This window comes from Eleutherodactylus coqui, chromosome 6 (assembly GCF_035609145.1).
Source record: "Eleutherodactylus coqui strain aEleCoq1 chromosome 6, aEleCoq1.hap1, whole genome shotgun sequence".
NCBI lineage: Eukaryota > Metazoa > Chordata > Amphibia > Anura > Eleutherodactylidae > Eleutherodactylus > Eleutherodactylus coqui.
In genome coordinates, this window is record NC_089842.1 from 203,019,626 (window position 1) to 203,039,810 (window position 20,185).

The 20,185-nt window shown below is 41.9% G+C and overlaps 1 protein-coding gene across 9 annotated transcripts in view; it reads left to right on the plus strand.

The window, feature by feature from the left end:
- The window catches only part of MTA1 (metastasis associated 1), a 203,744-nt gene that overhangs the window by 106,371 nt on the left and 77,188 nt on the right, over positions 1-20,185 (plus strand). For 4 of the 9 annotated variants that reach the window (XM_066608606.1, XM_066608607.1, XM_066608610.1 and 1 more), the window contains exons 11-16: positions 4,457-4,515; positions 8,535-8,647; positions 11,150-11,301; positions 13,871-14,060; positions 14,875-14,964; positions 15,051-15,206. In XM_066608606.1, the coding sequence (XP_066464703.1) occupies positions 4,457-4,515; positions 8,535-8,647; positions 11,150-11,301; positions 13,871-14,060; positions 14,875-14,964; positions 15,051-15,206 (760 nt within the window). Of the gene's footprint in view, positions 1-4,456; positions 4,516-8,534; positions 8,648-11,149; positions 11,302-13,870; positions 14,061-14,874; positions 14,965-15,050; positions 15,207-15,529; positions 19,781-20,185 lie in introns of those variants that run through there. The other 5 variants (XM_066608611.1, XM_066608614.1, XM_066608608.1 and 2 more) reach the window with 3 other exon arrangements.

Below are 20,185 nucleotides of genomic sequence, written 5' to 3' on the forward strand. Positions count from 1 at the left end.
AAAAGTGTTTAAAAAGATTTTTAATATCTTCTTCACTCAGACTTGATCACTTAAAGAGGAGCTGTTGGCTCTCACCAAATGTCAAATACTCTTTGTCCAAAAAATCAAGCACCTAGCAGGAGTTGATGTTTTGCAGATACACAAAGGATTAGATTTGTGGTGTGATTAGATGAAAGGTCTTGTCACCTGAGGCCCTAAAAGTGGTACCCCGTTGGCCTATAAAAGGCTCTCAAAGGCTACTTGTGTGTAGTGACCTCTTTTTCCAATTGATTGCATCATAGAAGCATGTCTAATGGTCAACCGGCTCTACACAAAGTTTTCGCCCAGTCAACAGTGAGAGGGGGCGCATTACTGGAATGTGAGGATACGCGCACAAGGCGATCGGGCTCAGGACACCCTCAACAGACCATCAGTAGTAAAGAGGATTGCCTGATCTTCCGACAAGCACGAGCAGCTCCAATTGTTTCGTTGTCTGCCATCCAGAGACAGGTGACACCATCGTTACAGGCCTCTGTGTCTGTCGGAACCATTTTGTTTTTGGCTTAAGGATGTTTGGTCTCGTGGGGCATACAACTGGGTTTGACACCCACCCACCATCGACTCTGTTTACAATAGTGTCGTGAACGATGAAACTGGTCTGCTACGGAGTGCAACCAGGCTGTCTTCAGCGATTGAATCCAGGTTTAGTTTTGGCACTGACGACTGACCGAGGGCTGAGAGTCTAAATCCTGCCTTTGCTAGGAACAGCACACTGCCCCCACTCTGCTGATGTGATGGTCTGGGGGGCTATCACATATGACAGATCACCCCTAGTAGTGGTACGAGGGACAATGACAGCTCAGCGATATGTTCGGGACATCCTGCAGCCACAAGTGTTCCCCCGTTGGCGGCTCCAAAAAGGGATTTTCCAGCAGGCTAATGCTCGGCCGCACACACAAGAGGGTCACAGGAATGTCCCCGCAACGTTGTCACATTTCTGTGGCTGCCCGATTGCCAGATTTATCGCCCACAGAGCATGTATGGGACCATCTGGGACGCCAACTTCCACAGCCTACAAGTTTTCATGATCTAGAGGCTCAGTTACAGCAAATGTAGAGTAATATACTGCAGAATACCACAGAGAACCTGTATGGCTCCATGCCCACCAGTATCACATCTTGTATCCAAGATAGAGGCGGTAAAACAAGGTACGAAAGCCTCCATGTCCACCTGTATCACATCTTGTATGCAAGCTAGAGGCGGTACAACAGGGTACTAGAGCCTCCATGCTCACCTGTATCACATCTTGAATCCTGCACTGAGCAGAGGGGTTGGAACCGATGACCCTGAAGGTCCCTTCGAACTCTACGATTCTATTATTCTATGATATCTTGTATCCAAACTAAAGGGTGGTCCAACAGGGTACTAGAGCCTCCATGCCCGGCCATATTACAGCTTACATCCAAGCTATAGGCAGTACAGCAGGGGACTGGAGCCTCTATGCCCGCCTGTAACACATCTTGTATCCAAGCTAGAGGCAGCACAATAGGGGACTAGAGCCTCTGTGCCCCCCATATCACATCTTGTATCCAAGCTAGAGGCAGTACAATAGGGTACTAGAGCCTCCATGCCTGCCTGTTTCATATATTACATCCAAGCTAGAGGCGGTACAACCGGGTACTAGAGCCTCCATGCCCACCTGTATCACATCTTGTATCCAAGCTGGAGGCGATACAGTGGTACTAGAGCATCAGTGCCCGCCCATATCACATCATGAATCCTGCACTGAGCAAGGTGTTGGACCAGATGACCCTGGGGGTCCCTTTCAACTGCACCATTCTTTGATTCTATGACCCCTTGTATCCAAGCTAGAGGTGGGCCAATAGGGTACTAGAGCCTCCCTTTAAGTGTTTAGTTTTCCACGATAAATTCTCCTTTTGCTCTGATATTGTAATCACTTATTTATAACAACGATACAATCACACAGAGAAAGTTTCGCTCGATTACGACAACTCCTTCTAGGTGCTTCAATTTTTTTTCTTACGAGCGTACTTGTATTCCCCGTGAAATAACAATTCTGCAGCGCTTTTTTAGCATTCTGCATTGTGCTGTTGCTCTGTTTTTTTCTTCTATAAATGACAGCTGTATGACCATTACCCTTGTCAATGGGATGTGTCCCTGCAAAATCTAATGCTGTCTATTTGGTGCTCACAATTTAGGGATGCTCCCTGTTGAGGATGAAAGTGGCAACTACCAGTTGTCCAATGTATTCATACATTTCCAGGAGGAGTAACAGTGAAACTTGAGAATTATTCCATGGGGAATAGAAGTATTAACAAAACAGACATGTCAACGAGGACATTATTTTTATTGAAAAATGACCAATCGCCCCTTCTTAGGTCTTAGGTTGAAATCTAATCAAGGACAACCTCTCCTTGGCGTTTGTATGTTCTTTGTGTTTGTTTTTGTTGTTCTTCTCCTCTGAAGAAGGAAGAACAAGCATGGTGGTTCAGTCGTTAGCAATGCTGCTCTGCAGTAAGGGTGCTTTCACACTGGCGATGAAATCGCATGATTTCCCAGTGCTGCGAGGCTGCAAGAAATTGCAAAATTATGAAGCCAGTGGCTCCATTCACATGTGCGATGTTTTAATGCTTGTGATGCAGCAGTAAAACAAAATTGCAGCATGTCCATTGCTTTTGCGATACCGCCCTTTGTTTCCAATTGGGCTGGCGGCAGCAGCTCCAGCCCCATTGAGATCAATGAGAGATGATCGTGATCCTCTGCCACTGCTGTGACAGTAGTGGCAGGAAACTCCCCACGACAAGGATTTTAGGGGGGGGGGCCTTGAAATATAAGCCCTACCCCGAAAATAGTCCATAACTGTAGAAAAAAAATAAAATAATACATTACCTTAGAAGCGCTGCCATTTATTGAATGACAGTTGAGCAATGCCTCTGATTGGCCGCAGTGCTTAGCGAATCAGAGGCAGCGCTTTCAGGAGGCTGGGATTTTTCAATCCCCGGCCAGAAGAAAAGTTCCGGGGACCTGCTAGAAGACGTGCCGGAGATTACAGCGCTTCTAAGGTGATGTATTATTTTGTTAATTTTTTTTTCTTTTTTCTACAGTTATGGATTTTTTTCGGGGTAGGGTTTATATTTTAAGTCCCCCACCCCCTTCCCGTGACAGCCACAACAGGAGATTCCTTTAGCCCTGCTGGGATGAGAGGCTGCTTTCCTGCGAAAATGCCTCGCATCCAGGGCTTCAGAAGGATTGCGAGAGCGATATAGAGGCGTCCATCACATGCCGATATCGCTCTCGCCAGTGTGCAGGAATCCTAGGTTTAAATCTGACTAAGCACAACATCTCTATGTAGTTTTTCAACGTTCATGCAGATGTTGTCCTAAGTGAGATTTAAACCTAGGACCACAGCACTGCAAGGAAGTAGTGCTAGCCACCGAACAACATTTATTGAAGAGTCGCCACCACCCCCATTCTGTCTTTTTCTTCTTTTTTTTTCTTTTCTTAAATATCTGTTTTATAAATTTCCGCGAAAAAAAACAGAAAGAATGCCTTCTGCTGATTTCAGTGTTTGATAAAACTGGTTCAGTTGAAAAAAACACTAGTGTGAACGTAGCCTTATATGTACATTGTTTGCACTGGGTCCTGACCAATATTGTTTTCACAAGCCTTGACAATGAAACACCATTGCCTTTTGAAGAGGTTTTGTCATTAAAAAAAAAAAATTCTATACTCCACCTATTCCTTCCCAGGCAGACTTCTTACCGCATCTTCTCTTCGCTGATCTTCTCCAGTCCCCCTGGTCACCTCACCTCCAGCCGGCTGGATCCTCCTCTATTGTTATGAGGCGTGCATTGCTCGCATTCTTCTTCCTGCAGGTCAGTGAAGGTCACGTCCCTGTGACATAAGGCTCACTAGCTAGGAGTGGAATGCTGATCTATTGCAGTGACAGTACACATGAGCAGTCTCTGCAATATCTTGGCACTCCCTGCTAGACTGTGAACTAGTGAAATAGCGTACATTTCCAGGCAGGAAGAAGACTGTCTGTGAATTTACGTAACGTCACAGGAAGCAGAAGAATCGGCCGACTGCATGTGAGGTGACCCAGGAGACTGCAGGAGACAGGAGAAGTTCAGCGAGGAGAAGATCTGGTAAATAGACTGCCTGGGGAGGAATAGGTGAGTATAGAATTTTTTTTCTCTTTTATGACAGAACCCCTTTAATGTTTTACTTAATCTTGCACAAGAGACGTTCACACTTACTGCAGTCACCATAGAATAACATTTTGCACAGCTTACTGCAGTTGTGTCAATAACTTAATACTGTAGATTAACCTCCAAGAATTGAACTGATTTCATTTTGCAGTGTTTGAAACCAAACTCAGATATGTTTTCTTCTGTATTTTATTGTGACTTTAAGTTTTGAGTTACTAAGATTTTTTTTCTTCTTTCCTTTTAAGAAACGGTTGAAAGCAGCTGAAGCAGAAAGCAAATTAAAACAAGTATATATACCGAATTAGTAAGTATTTCATATGGTGTGTTATTCATTTGAGTAGAATATACAAGTGGCCAACATGATATGGGAAAACAAAAAAGTGAACTTGAAGAATTAATTGGGTTGTCTTGGACTATTGCTGACCTATACTCAGGATAGATCAAAGTAGCAGAAAGTCAGAAGCGGAATTTTTAATATCTAAAGCATGCCGTCACACAGGCCTGGAATCCAGGTTTGCCGATAGAAAGTATCCTTGACTGTGTATCAGGGACAAAAATTGTGATGTTTTTATTCCATCGTCACAAGTTCAATGTTCCAACAATGGTGGTCTTTGTCAGGCATACAAAACACAGCCTAGAGAACATATATGATGCATTTGGAAAATCTTCAGACACGTTCACTTTTTTTCACATTTTTGTTATGTTGTGGCGTTGTGCAAATTAATAATAATTTTTAAAAAATTTACCGATTATACTGCATTCAATACCCCATAATTGGACAAAGTGACAACAGAATGATAGAAATCTTTGTAAATTAAAAAAAAGAAAAGCTAACATTTTTGCATTGACCTACGTATTCACTCCCTGTACTCTGTACTTGGTTGAAGCACCTTTTGCAGGAATTACAGCCTCCAGTCTTCTTGGGTATGATGCCACAAGGTTTGTAATTCAAGACTTGGGGATTTTCTATAATTTTTCTCTGGAGATCCTCTCTAGTTCTGTCAGGTTGGATGGGGGCCGTCTGTGGACAGACATGTTCAGGTCTCTCCAGAGATATTTGATTGGATTTAGGTCAGGGCTCTGGCAGAGTTGTCCCCTAAGACACTCCTGTGATGTCTTGGCTGTGTGCTTGAGGTCATTGTCTTGTTGGAAGGTGAACCTTCTGCTCAGTCTGAGGTCCCTTGTGCTCTGGATCAGGTTTTCAATAGGAATATTCACTGTACTTTGCTCCATTCAGCTTTCCACCAGTCTCTTCCCCAGCTGCTGAGAAACACCCCCACAACATAATGACAAACTGTACCTGGTTTCCTCCAGATGCAATGCTTGGAATTGAGGCCACAAAGTGCAATCTTGGTTTCATCAGACCAGAGAATCTTGTTTCTGACAGTGTGAGAATCCTTTAGGTGCTTTTTGGCAAACTCCTAGCGGGATTTTCTGTGTCTCTTACTGAGGAGAGGCTTTTTTTCTGGCCATGCTGCCATAAAGCCCAAATTTGTGGAGTTCTGCAGTGTAGCTATTTCTTTCACCCGCACACAGGATATTTTGGGCTCAACCAGAGTGACTATTGGGTTCTTGGTCACCTCTTACTAAGGCTCTTCTCCCCTGATTACTTTAGTTTGGTGGGTCGGGCAGTTCCAAACTTCTTCCATTTAAGAGTTATGGAGACTGCTGGGCTCTTGGAAACTTTCAGAGCAGCAGAATGGTTTTTGAATCCTTCTCCAGATCTGTGCCTCCACACAATCCTGTCTCTGAGCTCTACAGGCAGCTCTTGCCTCCTCATGACTTGGTTTTGGTTCTGATATGCATTGTGAGCTCTTATATAAACAGGGGGTGTCTTTTTAAAATTATTTCCAATAAACTGAATTTACCACAGGTGAATCTGAATTTACTCAGGGTGTAGGAACATTCTAAAGATGATCAAGAGAAATCCCAGCTAAATTTCAAGTAGAAATAGGAAAATCCCGCAGCACACCTAACACATGCACTTCAGTGCAGAGGTTCCAGTCTGTATATGCCAAGCCACCTGTGGGGTCATGAACCAAACCCCAAATAAATGCAATGGTATCCAAGGAGGCGGCAGCATCAACGGTGTAAAGATAGTAAAAAAAGGGTTTTATTGCTCCATAAAATGGCGACGTTTCGACTTAATCTAAGTCTTTTTCAAGCCATGAAAAGGCTTGAAAAAGACTTAGATTAAGTCGAAACGTCGCCATTTTATGGAGCAATAAAACCCTTTTTTTACTATCTTTACACCGTTGATGCTGCCGCCTCCTTGGATACCAGCTAAATTTCAAGTGTCATACGAAAGAGCTTGTCAATGCAAAATATTTGTACATTTTTTTTAAATATATAACTAAGATTTCTAACATCCTCATTTTCATTTTGTCATTATGGAGTACTGAGTGCAGAATGATGGGGGGGAAAACCTGACATTACTTTTTAATTTGCACATCATAACAAATTGTAGAAAAAAAATCAGCGGGTCTGAAGATTTTCCGAATGTAACATAGGATATACAGTATCCGCATTATCCAAGCAATAGCCTGACACCACCCCTTTTGCCAAGGACGGAGCATGTCCTTTACAAAAGTGCAGAGTTGTTGACTATATTAACTTTATAGTGTTGATTAAAATATACAGTCGTTTAAAATGCCCCCATCTGTAAGGTTTCATGCAAGCTGTAGGGGAGGGAGCTGAAAGCTGAGTAATGAGCATGCCAGCGTCACATGGTGCTTAATGGCATGTGCCACTTATGATCAATTAAAATCCAAGCCGTGACTCCCCCTTCCTTCCCTCCGTACATACCCTGAAGCTGCAGAACGTAAATGAATGCCCTGTTGTGTTAAGGGGTTAAAGAGAGGAAAAAAGTAGTCAGTGTGTGCAGGGGAAACGTCACATCCTGCAGTATACTGTATGCCAATGAACAGGGTTAAGGCACATAATCCTTATCTTATAGCCTCTATGGCACCAATTACTCAGTTGGTAGACAAAAAAAGAATTATTATTCTTCATTATAATATACGGGATTAGTCCTATCGAAACTGGGTCCCACTTCACCCCTGTAATGGGGGCAACTGAGGAACCTTACCGCATAGAAAAGCATCTGCAGAGATCTACATCTTGCAACTCCTCCTTACCAAATGAGGCCATCAACCCCAATCAGACAATTCCATGTAGCAGTTATGCACAACAATGCCTTCATAACCATATTGATTTACATATCCATTTATGACCTATTAGTCTCCGTATCAGCCATAAAATCAATGGTTCCTTTCAGAGTTTCTGTCTGAATTCCTTTTTCAGGAGCCTTTGATGTAAACCTCAATGTAAGCCATAAACATGATGTGAATGACTCCTTAGTGTCAATCGTTTCACTTTTTTTCCTTCTTTTAAAGTGTTCCTTCAGAATCAAAGATGGCCGCACCAGCTTCTCTGACTACTTGATGTACACTATGCATTAGTAGGCATCAGCAGTCTAAGACACTACATGGTGCTCTAAATGGCCAGCAAGGCCCATGTGGGCAGCACTGGTTAATCAAATCCGGTGTAGTGTCTTAGACGAGTGTTCCCCAACTCCAGTCCTCAGGGACCGCCAACAGGTCATGTTTTCAGGATTTCCTCAGTATTACATCGGTGATGTAATTACTGTCGGTGCCTCAGATATTGCCACAGGTGTTCCTACTATAGGAGATCCTGAAAACATGACCTGTTGGTGGTCCCTGAGGACTGGAGTTGGGGACCCCTGTCTTAGACTAATGATGTATAAACCGTGGGCAGCAGCTAGTCAGAAGCTGATGCCGCCATCTTTGATTCTCCCGGCCCGGACGATCACTTTAAATATAGATAGTGACGTGGAAAATTTAAGGAAAAATGTGTGATATAAAATACGATTTAAACCAAGGGTCATTTTCTGATGGCACACTTTCAAGTTTTAATACCTTTTTTGTAAAAGTACTCCTTTCATTAAATAAGATAAAATATCGACAGTAAGGTGGTAGTTACTGCTTGAAAATAGTTTCTTGCTGTGATGAAGAATTTTGCCCTTTCTTTTGTCTTTGATTTGTACTTTCTATTCAGAAAAGTCGTTCTCCCTGAACACAATTTTTGTATTCTAGATAATTCAGAACATTTAGATGTAACCTTTTATTTGCCAATATCATTTTATACGCCTTCTGTATCCTATCTTTTGCTTAATTTTAAAACCTTTATATTAGATAAATGTATTTTTATTTTTTTATTTTTTTTACTTGCCTGGTATTTTGTATGTGCTGAAAAAACAATTCCATTGTTAACAAGGGTTTTGTCTTTATTTCCATCTTCTAGCAACAAACCTAACCCCAACCAGATAAGTGCGAATAGTATAAAACCTGCAGTTGTAAATGGAACTGTGGTACAAGGCCAAAATTTAAGTGGACGAGCCTGCGAGAGCTGCTACAGTAAGTGTGTTGGGATTTAAAAATTTTTTCTTTGTTTTATTTTGTCTCATCTATCTAATCTATCTATCTTGATCCCTGCTGATTTTATAGTAGTTAATGAGATCTGGAGTTAAAGAAATCCCTCAGATGCTCTTTGAGGGCTTATTCACACGTCTGTATATCAGCCGGGTTTTCACGCCCAGGCGATATACTGTGTCCCTTATAAGTTCTGCCCCATCCTGCCCCCTCCCATTGCAAATAGTGGCAAGGGGCGGAGAGGGCGCGGGAGCTCAGTGCAGTGATCCCGACCCTACCCGCTTTCCCCCCCCCCCCCCCCCCCTGCAAAAAGGAACACGGGTCGGCCGACACAGCTGGCCGATATATGGATGTGTAAATAAGCCCTAAGGCCCATTTACACGGAGCGATGATCTCTCAAACAGCAGTTTGAGTGACAGCTTTGAGCGATCATTTTGCATAAACTATTAAGTACCGTAGCTAATCAGTTATTTAAGAGCAATTAAGTGTGCAAATGAAGCCTTAGCTGAAAGCAGTTAATAGCTCGAGGGCTCTTATCAGCATTCAGTTCCTTTGTTCTCAAACGGCAAGTAATGCTATCAGTACTACCCGTGGAAGACTGCTGATAACGCTGAACGACGATTGTTAGGTTGGACTGAATTTAACGATCAGCTAGCAGTGCACGAAAAGTGCATGATGAGTGTGCGTTTAGACGCAACGATTATCGCTCAAGCGATCGCTTTTTAGCGATTTTTGAGCGATCGTCGCTCCGTGTAAATGGGCCTTTACTGCCTAAGGCCCTCTTCACATGGTTGTATTTGTTGTATTTGCGCGCGCAATACGCAGTGAATAGAACACATTGATTTAACCCTTTGCAATCCAATTTTGGATTTAGGGCTTCCTAGGGGACTTTCTCTTTCTGCCATTATACAATGTCGCCATTTGCTGACTAGAGCCAGTACTGCGGTATGTGACATACTGAAGAGGCCCCCGACAATAGAGCGGCCAGTAATCAACAGAAAGAATACCCTGCCGGACGTCTTCCGACATTGGAGCTGTACAGCCTTCAATTAGAATGTCTTTAGACGTCAGACAGTGGATTGGAAAGGGTTAAATTACTCCGTTCACATGTGCATATTTTTCCTGTACATTTTGGTTGCACAAAAGAAAACTCAGCATGCTCTATTTTCCTGTGCATTTGTGCACCCAGAGTCGCCATAGAAGTCAATGGGGATGTGCTAATGCAAGAGATGTGTGAAATACTGCATAAATGGCAGAAAAAAAAATACATCTGGGATGATTTAGTAAATCCTGCACTGAGCAGGGGGTTGGACCTGATGACCCTGGAGGTCCCTTCCAACTCTACCATTCTTTAATTCTATGACATCTGGAACTCCTTAGACTTACACAAATTAGCCATTTAAATTGCACAAATGCTCATACACCTGTGTGAAGGGGCATAAGTGTTAATATTTTTTTAAAGTATACATCTGATGTGCCATAAAGGCATCAAGGGCCTGACTCTGATACCCCTCAACCATGCTAAGGGGCTGTTTAGAGCATAGCAGGTTTGAGCTGAAAGTGACCACAATGTGGGAAAGGTGATGGGAACCAAAGCTGCTGCGCATTCTAACCAGCATACTAGAAGCTTTGTACAAGGAAATGTATAGTGAAGAGGTATGGGATCAAACACCCCCTCCAATGAAAACTTTTCACAAGTCTCTATGACTGGAGATGCACATTAAGTTAGCAGTCTCCAGAAAGCTGGATGACCACTAACCTGGCTGTCAGTCTAGCTTCCCTAGAGAGTGTCACCAAGCTTGCCTAAATTTCTAAATATCAAATCTGCAATGATATTTGCCGCATTGCTCTAAAATGACTAGATCAAAGATTAATTTACCTTTCATGAGGATAGGAAGGCTGGATGACTAACTCAGTGGGATCTGCAGAGAAGTATTAGTCATATAACTCTTCGTTCTGTTCTCTATTAAGTCTAGCGATTTGACACAACAAGAGAATATGATGACCTATTTTCTGGTGTGTTTTATGTTTAATGTGGGGTATATTTTGAGCACTCATTAACATTTCAGAGATAACTTTTAAAGAAGTTTTCTAGGACTGCAACACTGATGACTTTTTCCTTAAGGTTATAGTCCTGGCATAAAACTGGGTGGGTGAGCGTTGCAACTTCTTTTACTGTTCACCAGGTATAGGTCTGTATATTTTATCGCAGCTGTGCCTGGGATTACAGTTCAGTCCCTTTCACTTCAATGGACTGAGCTACAAAGAGATGCAAAACCACTCCAAAATGTATGGTGCCATGCCTGGTAAACAATGAAGTGAAGTTTGCACTCGTCCAACAATTGATGGGGGTGCCAGAAGTCAGATCTGATGGCCTATTCTAAGGGAGGGCTATCAATATCAAAGTTTCTGAAAACCACTTGAACCTTTTTAACCCTAGCTTTCCAAATGTTGTCATTTTTAAAAAATAATATACTTTCTATATAGCAACACAATCTTACCAGTGGTATTCCTGGGGTCCTCCAAATATGCAGTGTCGTCTATGTGCATCATGCTGGGCGTACTGGAAAAAGTATGGTGGATTGAAGATGCCAACTAGGTTGGATGGAGAGCGACCAGGTCCAAATCGGAATAACATGGTAAGTTTCCTAGAAAATTAAATTTCATTAAATACAGTGAGGCTGCTTTGAGAAAGACCACCCAAAACTGTATTGAAGGATGGGCTTTTAAAGAGGTGGGCTTTCAAATAACAGGACTGGCATACAAAGAACATGGGTGAAGTGAAACTTTGGAAAGGTTTTGCTGTACTTCTGGTTACAGCATTCGTTAGCTAATTTAGACTCTGTTCAGACTAGCACACACTTTTTAATGCTAGTATATGTGATATTTCTTTTATGTGATGCAAGGTAATACATCTCAGACCTATAATGTTGTATTATGTTAACAGAAGTGATTGCTTGACTATGTATTTTTTCCATTCTCTTTTTGGGGCTATTGATTACAGTGGCAGAAAATGCTCTAGAAAGAAGGTGGAGTGGGAAATGTTGTTTATCAGTATAAAAGTCTCCAAAATGTCCCCCTCATTCAAACTTTTAAAGGCTATGCAAACCTCCACAACCTATTCTAATATTGCTCCAATGCATCTGAAATTAATCTGAAGCAACTGTTCAGGCATGTGTTAGACACAAAACGGTAAAATATTTGTATCTGCATGCAGATCTATACATCTCCATGGTAACAGACAGCAAACAAACTTTTTGTAGTCTGATCGTATAGTAATTATGTGTTTTTGTTGCTGATATAACACAGCCATGTGCAGAAAGTTGTCATTGACATGTGTCACTGTTCCACACTGGGAACACGCAAACTGATTTCTCTAATTTCAGGCACACACTGGTCCCTTTACATACAATATTAATTGGTTCTGTGACAGTGATTGTATGTGGAAAACATTGTATGTTGTGACCGTAATTATATGGAGAATCGGTAATTGGATCTGAAGCCACAAAATTCAACCAAAAGTAATACAAAAAGACGATTAAAGAAATTTAAGCCAATACCTAATGTGGGTACAGAAAGTCCTTATAAGAGTCAGAAAGGGCTGCTGGAAAATATGAATCACTTTTATGTAGAGATCACAAACGTATTCAGGTTCCTGTACAGTACAATAGTGTACCCTTACCCAGTGTCCTAAGGAGCATCCTGGCATAGTTAAAGGGCAATACAAAGCATGCAGTACCTTGTTGTAGGGAGGAAATACAGTCCATCAGTACATGCACTTTAGTAATACAGGTGTCTTACCTGTGAAATGCCCATGGTGATTTGCTGTATTTTCCAGAATGTGTTGCAGATCTGGACTGTCTGAAGTCGTATGTTGAATCTGGTTTTAAGTTAGTGGCTGGGAAGGACCATTGTATCTCAAAAATATTGTATCCAGAGGCCAATATAACTTTACGGATCACTGAACATACTAGGATCAGTTTCAGAGCCGCTTATGTTATCATTACGGCTCTTTTTTTTAGGCATGTGGAAAGACCGTTTGAGGGTGCATACTGCTTAGATGTGAGTATGTAGCATGTTTGTAGCCAAGATCCTGGATCTAAACGAGCAGCTTGTAACACTGAGATCCATTGATAAGCTGGAAAGGACCTTGCTGCTCACTGATCAGGCACTCACTGGGGTAGATGGTGGGAGTGAATGGTAGTTTGGGAGAGCAGAATGAGCAGGTTAGATCGTGTTGACAGATTACTGGGAGGGGCTGGTGAGCATCAATGACAAAGTTAGAGGTAGGTGGAAGGTTCTTAAAAACAATTTCAGAGACCTAAAGTGTAAGCTTAGGGCATGGACCTCCAAATTAATATCTGAACTACTAACTGTACTACATCAGAAAGTCAGCAGGAGATTAGGGAGGTAAACAAGTGGCTCCAGAGTGCATATTTGGTATTTCAGCCGCACTTAAGCGACGCTGCTGATTAGAGCCACCTGATTGGCTCTTCGGCACCACGTGACTACACAGCGTGCACACGGATTGCCTTAAGCAGTCGTGCACTACACACTACAGTTAAGCAGCCGTGCACAGACCCCCCTTTGGCGATGTGCACGAGTGCTACTTCACGAGACCCGCGGGAGATAGCGTGAACGGACGGCTTCCATTGACTGCAGTGGAAGCCGTCAGCGCGTACACCCGCGGCAAATAGAGCATGCCGCGGGTGAAAACGGGAGATTTCACGGTGCGGAATTCCGCGGTGGAATTCCGCACCGTGTGCCCTGAGCTATTAGGTTCAATAGAACCTAATAGCTGCGGGCAACGCAGCGGATTTTTGCCGCGAATTACGTGGCAGAAATCTGTTCGTGGGAAGGAGGCCTTAAAAGCTCCCGGCTTTATATAGAAGGTGAAGTGCTGAGCGAGAAGCCTGCGATCCAGCGGTGAGGTCTGTTAGTGTAAACGCTCTGTACGAGCGTCAACGACCTTAGCAGTGACGGTTGTGTTTGTGTAGTGGTTTACCTAACTGTCGTCCCGTGAAAAAGGGCCATTACTTAAACTGAACTTTTGAGCGAAAATATATAGGGTCATTGTTCTATATTGAACTTGGGTCTACATAGGGGTTGTATGGTTATTAGAGTTTGTCTCAGCAGAACCATAGGGAGGAACTTTATTTTAATAATTTTTTTTTTTTTTTAAACAATTGTTTTCTCTCTACATGGAAGAGTCCACACGGCCTATCTATGAGAGCTGGTGGGAGCCCAAAATTTGCCATGAAAACACGTCAAGCATTTTATCTACACACTACGAAGTTGACCAGGATTGCTAGGCGATTATGTCGAGATATTTTCCGTCCACGCTATGCTGCAAGACATCCTTACATGCCTATCAACAGTGCTGCAATCAAAGCAGAGTGTAGGTATTTCGGTTATCCCTGATTTATGTGTACAAACTAGCTTTTGTTTTACATTTTGTAGAATACTCATTCCAATTAAGCATAGTTAGAATTAATACTTACAATTAAGCATAGTTAAATTCTCGTTTTTTTTCAATTTGGTTAATTTACTGTAAGTAGATTTTTTTTATTAGAGGGGAGGTTGGGGGTATCTGTATTTTACATTAAATTGCAAAACGTATTGCTACACTGAATAGCCACTTTTACACCAATTTACACCCGTGACCCTGAATTGCGGCATAAAACCAAGTTTTTTGTCGCTCAATATTAACAGTATTAACATTGAACCCTTCCTGTAAGGTGTAAACCATTGAGGCTGGTGGAGTTGTAGTAATTCGACAGGAGCATTGGACCCCCAGGTTCCAACAAAAACCCACACAATTAATCCAACACATAGTGGAATCTACAACACAAGGAATTGCTGCGGTTCTGAAGGACAAAGGAGGGTGACCTGGTACTAGATGAGTGTCTCAATAAATTGGCCATTCAGTGTATGCTCAAAATGTTGAAAGTAACACTAAAGTCACAAACTAAGAAAATAACAGCCAAAAATTAACAATATGGTAACAATTATACACATTATTGCAGATGCATAAAATAAGGTTTTAGTATGTTCCCTAATAACAGGTATCATAGCTGTTGTTGTCTAGATATCCAACTGAGTGCTTTCATTTAGCACCATACCGTAACCGTAGCTTGGTTGCTGTATACGATCTAATCCAGTCATATGCATTCATCTTAATAATTTGTATATGTGCAATTGACTTGTTTCAGGTACAACAAGGCTTCCCGAAGCGTCTAAAACTCCACTGATATTAAAACAGATTGTCCGAAAACCTCTAGAACAAGTCTTGAGATACATAGGTACTTTTTATCATTCTATACAATTGGTATTTTTCATTCTTCTCTGTAAAACGCACTTAACTAATAGAAGTTTTGCCATTTCCCAGAGGCACACCCCTGCACTCCCAAGCCAGAGTCGATTAAAAATATTTCCACAAGCATCAATAATGCCCTGACTCCATCGAAATCTTCTCCGGTCATCAACAATGGATCTCCAACAATCCTTGGCAAGCGCAGCTATGAGCAACATAATGGTATGGACGGTATGTGTCTTGTATTTGTTTTTTGTTTTGTCTATTCATTTTAAAGGAGCTTTTATTTTCCGGGCCTTAGTAACTTCTCTGTAACTTGAGCTTTAGCGTCCAAAATTTTTAAGCGGGGACTTTTTATAGAAATTCTGTCTTAGGACAACTATATAATTTTCTCTTTTGATTCAGATGCACAGTTACAAATTCTAATTGTTAAAATTTACGTAGCCAAATCAAAAATTTCAGTGCACACAGTTTGTAATTTTAGTTGTGTTTAACGTTATAGATTTGTACAAGAATTACATGTCACAGGTTTATAACTTCAAACTGTGTTGCAGACTATTTTAAGGACAGATCAGCAAGCAAAGATGTTCGACTAAGCCCATTGGATGGAAAAAGAACGCTGTCCTTCCTTGCATGTAGAAAGGAGAAAATAATGAAGCAGATTAAACAGGACGGGGAGAGAAAATGGAGCACCTTTTAATTTGGACTGAAGCTGTGAGGAGTTCCTAAAACAACGTTCCACACCCCCCACTTCCTATCCCCCCCCCTGCCCCCCTCTATAGGTGTTAACTTTTCTCTCCCCTCAGAAAGCTTTATTTCCAACATATACACACATGCTGTGAACTTTCTTGATCTGGAACTGACTATCAATGCAATCTGGAGTTATATGTCAGCAAAGTCTTCATGTTTCAATCATTTCCATTTCATCATCCAGTATCCTTGAGGTTTGACCTTACCCTAAAAAAAATCAGGATTTCTTTCACATGTCCAAGAGAAGCCTGAGACCGTTTTTTTTGTTTTGTTTTTTTATACTCGGAGCTTCTCATTACAGCTGCTTAATAGATATATGAAGTACTTCTGGAATTATCATCATAGTAGTTTATGTACCATATTCAGCTTATTTTATATATATTTTTTCTTTTGTTGTTGTTTCAGTGTTCGTTCTACACTTTGATTCATCTTCCATTTCCAACTTCAGTGTCTTTACCTGCACTCGTTTTATACGACATTATTGTTTACAGCTAATTGTAGGCCATTGACCAGTCAATTTTTCAGTAACTGGATAACCATGCCATTGATTGCTTACCAGGCCATATACCTGGTTCGTTTCTTACACATTCATGTATTCTTTGCGTAGCCTGCTTAACATTTATTTTTTCTCTTTTACAGTTACAAGTAATGTGCTTCCTATATATTATGCATAGCTTAGTCTTCTATGCTAATAGTAAATGTATTATTTGCCATGCCAACGCAAATGGCAAAGTATTTAAAGTAGTCTTATCAAAGACTAGAAAAGGTTCGGCTGCCGGTGCGGGTGAGAGGTGAGTTGCGGCAGTGAGCAGGGGGGGAGAGAGATCTCCCCTCCGTTCCTTCCCGCCGCTCCCCGCCGGCAGCCGAACCTTTTCTTCCGAGCGGGCAGGTACTCGCTAAGGGCAATGCTCGATCGAGTAATTGCCCTTAGCGAGTATGCTCGCTCATCTCTAGTGACTTCCGTTAAGGCATTAACAACTGTTGTGATGCATCAGTCAGACATGCCTATTAGAGCCATATTGGTGAAGGTGAAGAAGCTGTCACTCCTACAGTTGTTGAAACTTAAATGGGTTGTCTGGGACAAGAAAAAGTGTCTGCTTGCTTTCTGGAAACTACTACATAAAAGTTCATGTATTGTGTCTGGCATTGCAGCTTAGCCCCATTTCAGCTTATAACCCAAAAACGGGTGTGCATCTGTTTGTGGAAGGCAAGTAGACTTTTCTTTTTAACTTAAATCCTTTTTTTAGGCAAATGCTATTGAAGACTTTGGAACATCAGCTGATCAGGCACTCGCTGTCAGTGCCATAACATACAGGCTTCGGAGTGGAAGTTGTTAGCTCTGACCCATGTGTAATGGTTGTTGCTCATAATTGCAGACACAGCTGTCATTCATTTTAATGAGACCCCAGACTGCTACTACAAGTGCCAGACAGTACACAGGGGTCTAAACTAACTGCTTCTGCTCTGTACCGCTGTGTATTGTGGCATTGACAGTGGGCACCTGATCAGCTGATCGTCCAGAGTCCCAAAAAGTGGACCCCAGCTGATAAACTATTGATTAGCTACCCTGATGATAGGTCATCAATAGTATGTGCCCATAAAACCCCTTTAATCCTGGACAGCCCAGATTTCCGCACTGATTTTCATGGCTTGAAGACTACATGCGGATCACTAACACAATTGGAATCAATGTAGTTGCTGAAACCTACTAGAGAGAGCACTGTTTTTGGCAACTAAAGAGTTAGAGACTCTGTCCTCTACTTTTTTAGCCCTGAAAGCTAAGCTTATGGGCTAAAAGTAGGTGACCGGCTGAGTCCAGGGATGTAAGCGTTATACTTGCCTTCGCTGTTGTTCCGCTGGTTGGAGCTCTGAAAGCTGCACGCTGCAATGCATTGAGTGATGCTGCTAAGTAGTCTGCTCGTTGTAAAATTAGAACAGGCGGACTACTTAGCAGCTCTGCCCAATGCATTGCAGTATCGGCATTTAGCCCTGACACCGGGGGAACCACAGGGGGGGAGGTAAGTATAAAACCTACATGCCCGGACTCAGCAAGTCACCTACTTTCAGCCCATAAGCTTAGCTTATGGGGCATTAAGTAGGTAACTGATTCCCTTAAGGATGCCCATACACACAAAAATCAGCTCAATATTGTATCTGTATGGAGGTGTGCTGGTCCTCCCCTGCCATCAAACATAAGTGGTAAGAAGAATCTTTTGTTCTCCTTGGAGAAAGGCTACTCCTAACATGTATGTTTGGCTGTTCTGCCAGCACCTATTGAAGTTGTATGAGCACCTTTTGGCCACTCCTTTTTAGGCATTCCTCTGTAAAAACTCGAATGAGACCCATTCTTTTACAGCATCAACAGTGGTTTCAGCTGTTGGACCACACCAATATGACTTGGGAACATATGTGATTGACATGCCATGAGTCATTCACTGGAGACTTCCTTTGATCAAACCCTCTTCCTTACCCCAGCTCTTTAACTGAAGGCACCCTGCTGCCCATGAAAACATTGGATGCGGCCCTCTCCCATCCATACAGTCACCTAATTTAACCTCATGACCACTTTCCCAAATGACTCCCGTTCAGTACACTGGTCAATGCCCAAACATCCTGCACACCATTTGTTTCCCCCTCCTTTCCCTCGGCCTATTAGCCGCACCCACAAAGGGGAGGGCTAATACTAATTTCTGAAGAAAATCAGAATCGTGCCTCTGCAAATTGGCGAATGTATTGAATTAATTAGATTGACCAGCCCTAGGGCAGCACTGCGTCCAATATTTTCATAGGCATAGGCAGGATGCCTTGGGATAAAGGGCTGGGGTAAGCACTGAGGATGTCCCCTATAATAAAATGCACATGGTTAGAGCAGATTACAAATTTTACCAGAAAGTAGTCAATTTCTCTAAGTACATTTATAGTAGTTACTCCTATCAACAATATTCTAAGGTATTTTGTGTCGATCATTTACAGGGAAGAACTTTTTGAATATTTAAAGGGTCCTTTATAAAGGGTCATTAGTGTCATATTTGCTACTGCAGAATATAATTGTTTTAAGCTTTTCTTACAATAAGCCCTTGTTTAGAAGTAATAGTGTTATTTATACTTAACCCTCTTCTGCCGCTATTCAAACAGCTTGCTGTTTGTCTTCACAAACTAAAAATTTACAACCTGATTTGAAAGCTGTCCTTTTTTATGATTTCTGCAACTGCCAAAATACAGTATAAGGGTATGTCCACACATGGTGGAAATGCTGTGGATTTTCCGCTGCAAAATCCCAGCATTTCCGCACCAAGAACCGCATCAAAATCGTTGCGGATTTTGGCTAGAATTCAGCTACCTATCCACAAATGATTATAGCCTGCACTGCACTCCCCTCACCTTCCACTGCCAGCCCCAAGAGTGCGGCATACCCAGTAACTTTTCAACTGCTGGTGAGCACCATAGTCAGGTGATGCTGAAGTGGCATCACCCAACCAGCAACTTTTGAGGTTGCCAGGGTGTGGTGTGCTCTTGGGGCAAGGTGAGGGAAGTGTGGGGCAGGCTGAAAACAGGCTTAGCTATGTTGCTGAATCCTAGCCAAAATCCACACCAATGGTGTGGATTTTAACGAGGTTTGTGATGTGGAAATGCTGCGCAGCATTTATGCTATGTGTAAACATACCCTAAAATGTTAAACTATCTTAAATTATTGTATTATTTATATCTATATCTAGAATTGTTATGAAAAGATTTTTGAAAAAAAAATGCATTTTTTTGTATTTTGCTCTTGAATATGGCATGACCTCTGAGTTCCCTTACTTGGTTCGTGAAAATGTAACATTTATATTACTTCTGAACATCAAAATACAAAACCTTTTTTTATATAGTAACTCCAATCCATACAGTTATGGCCCTTTTTGGCCTTCTGGGGCTTTGTCCCCTCACTTCTATAATGAAGAATTGATTCTGTGGTTGTTTTTTCACTATTATGGGTTGATTCACTGTTATAGACAGTTGTTTTTTTTTTACAAATTACAGTTTAAGAGGTCAAATAAAAGTATTTTTTCAAAGATTATGGGTGGTTGGTGTGAAGTTTCATAATATGAATAAGCAATTTTATTTATGATTTCCAATATATAGTATTTTGTGTGGCATATTTGTGACGTGACCTGAATACAGTGATTGAGCTACCTGCACATCTGTGGCGGAGGTTTCATTTTCCTGCTCCGTTTTGGGAACAGGGAAGAAGAATCCCCTGGCTGAACGGGTCCGTCTTGTGACTGAATCGAAGGGACCCCAATAATAATGGGATCCATTCAGTTTCCGCTCAGCTACCTGGTATTTTTCCAGAAGAAAAAGCGCTACCTGCAGCGCTATTTCTTCTAGTATTTTGTGTTGTATCTGCGATGGAACCTCCAGCCTGAGGTTTCAGCGCAGATGTGAACCCGGCCTTACTACTTTTACTTATATTCTACAGT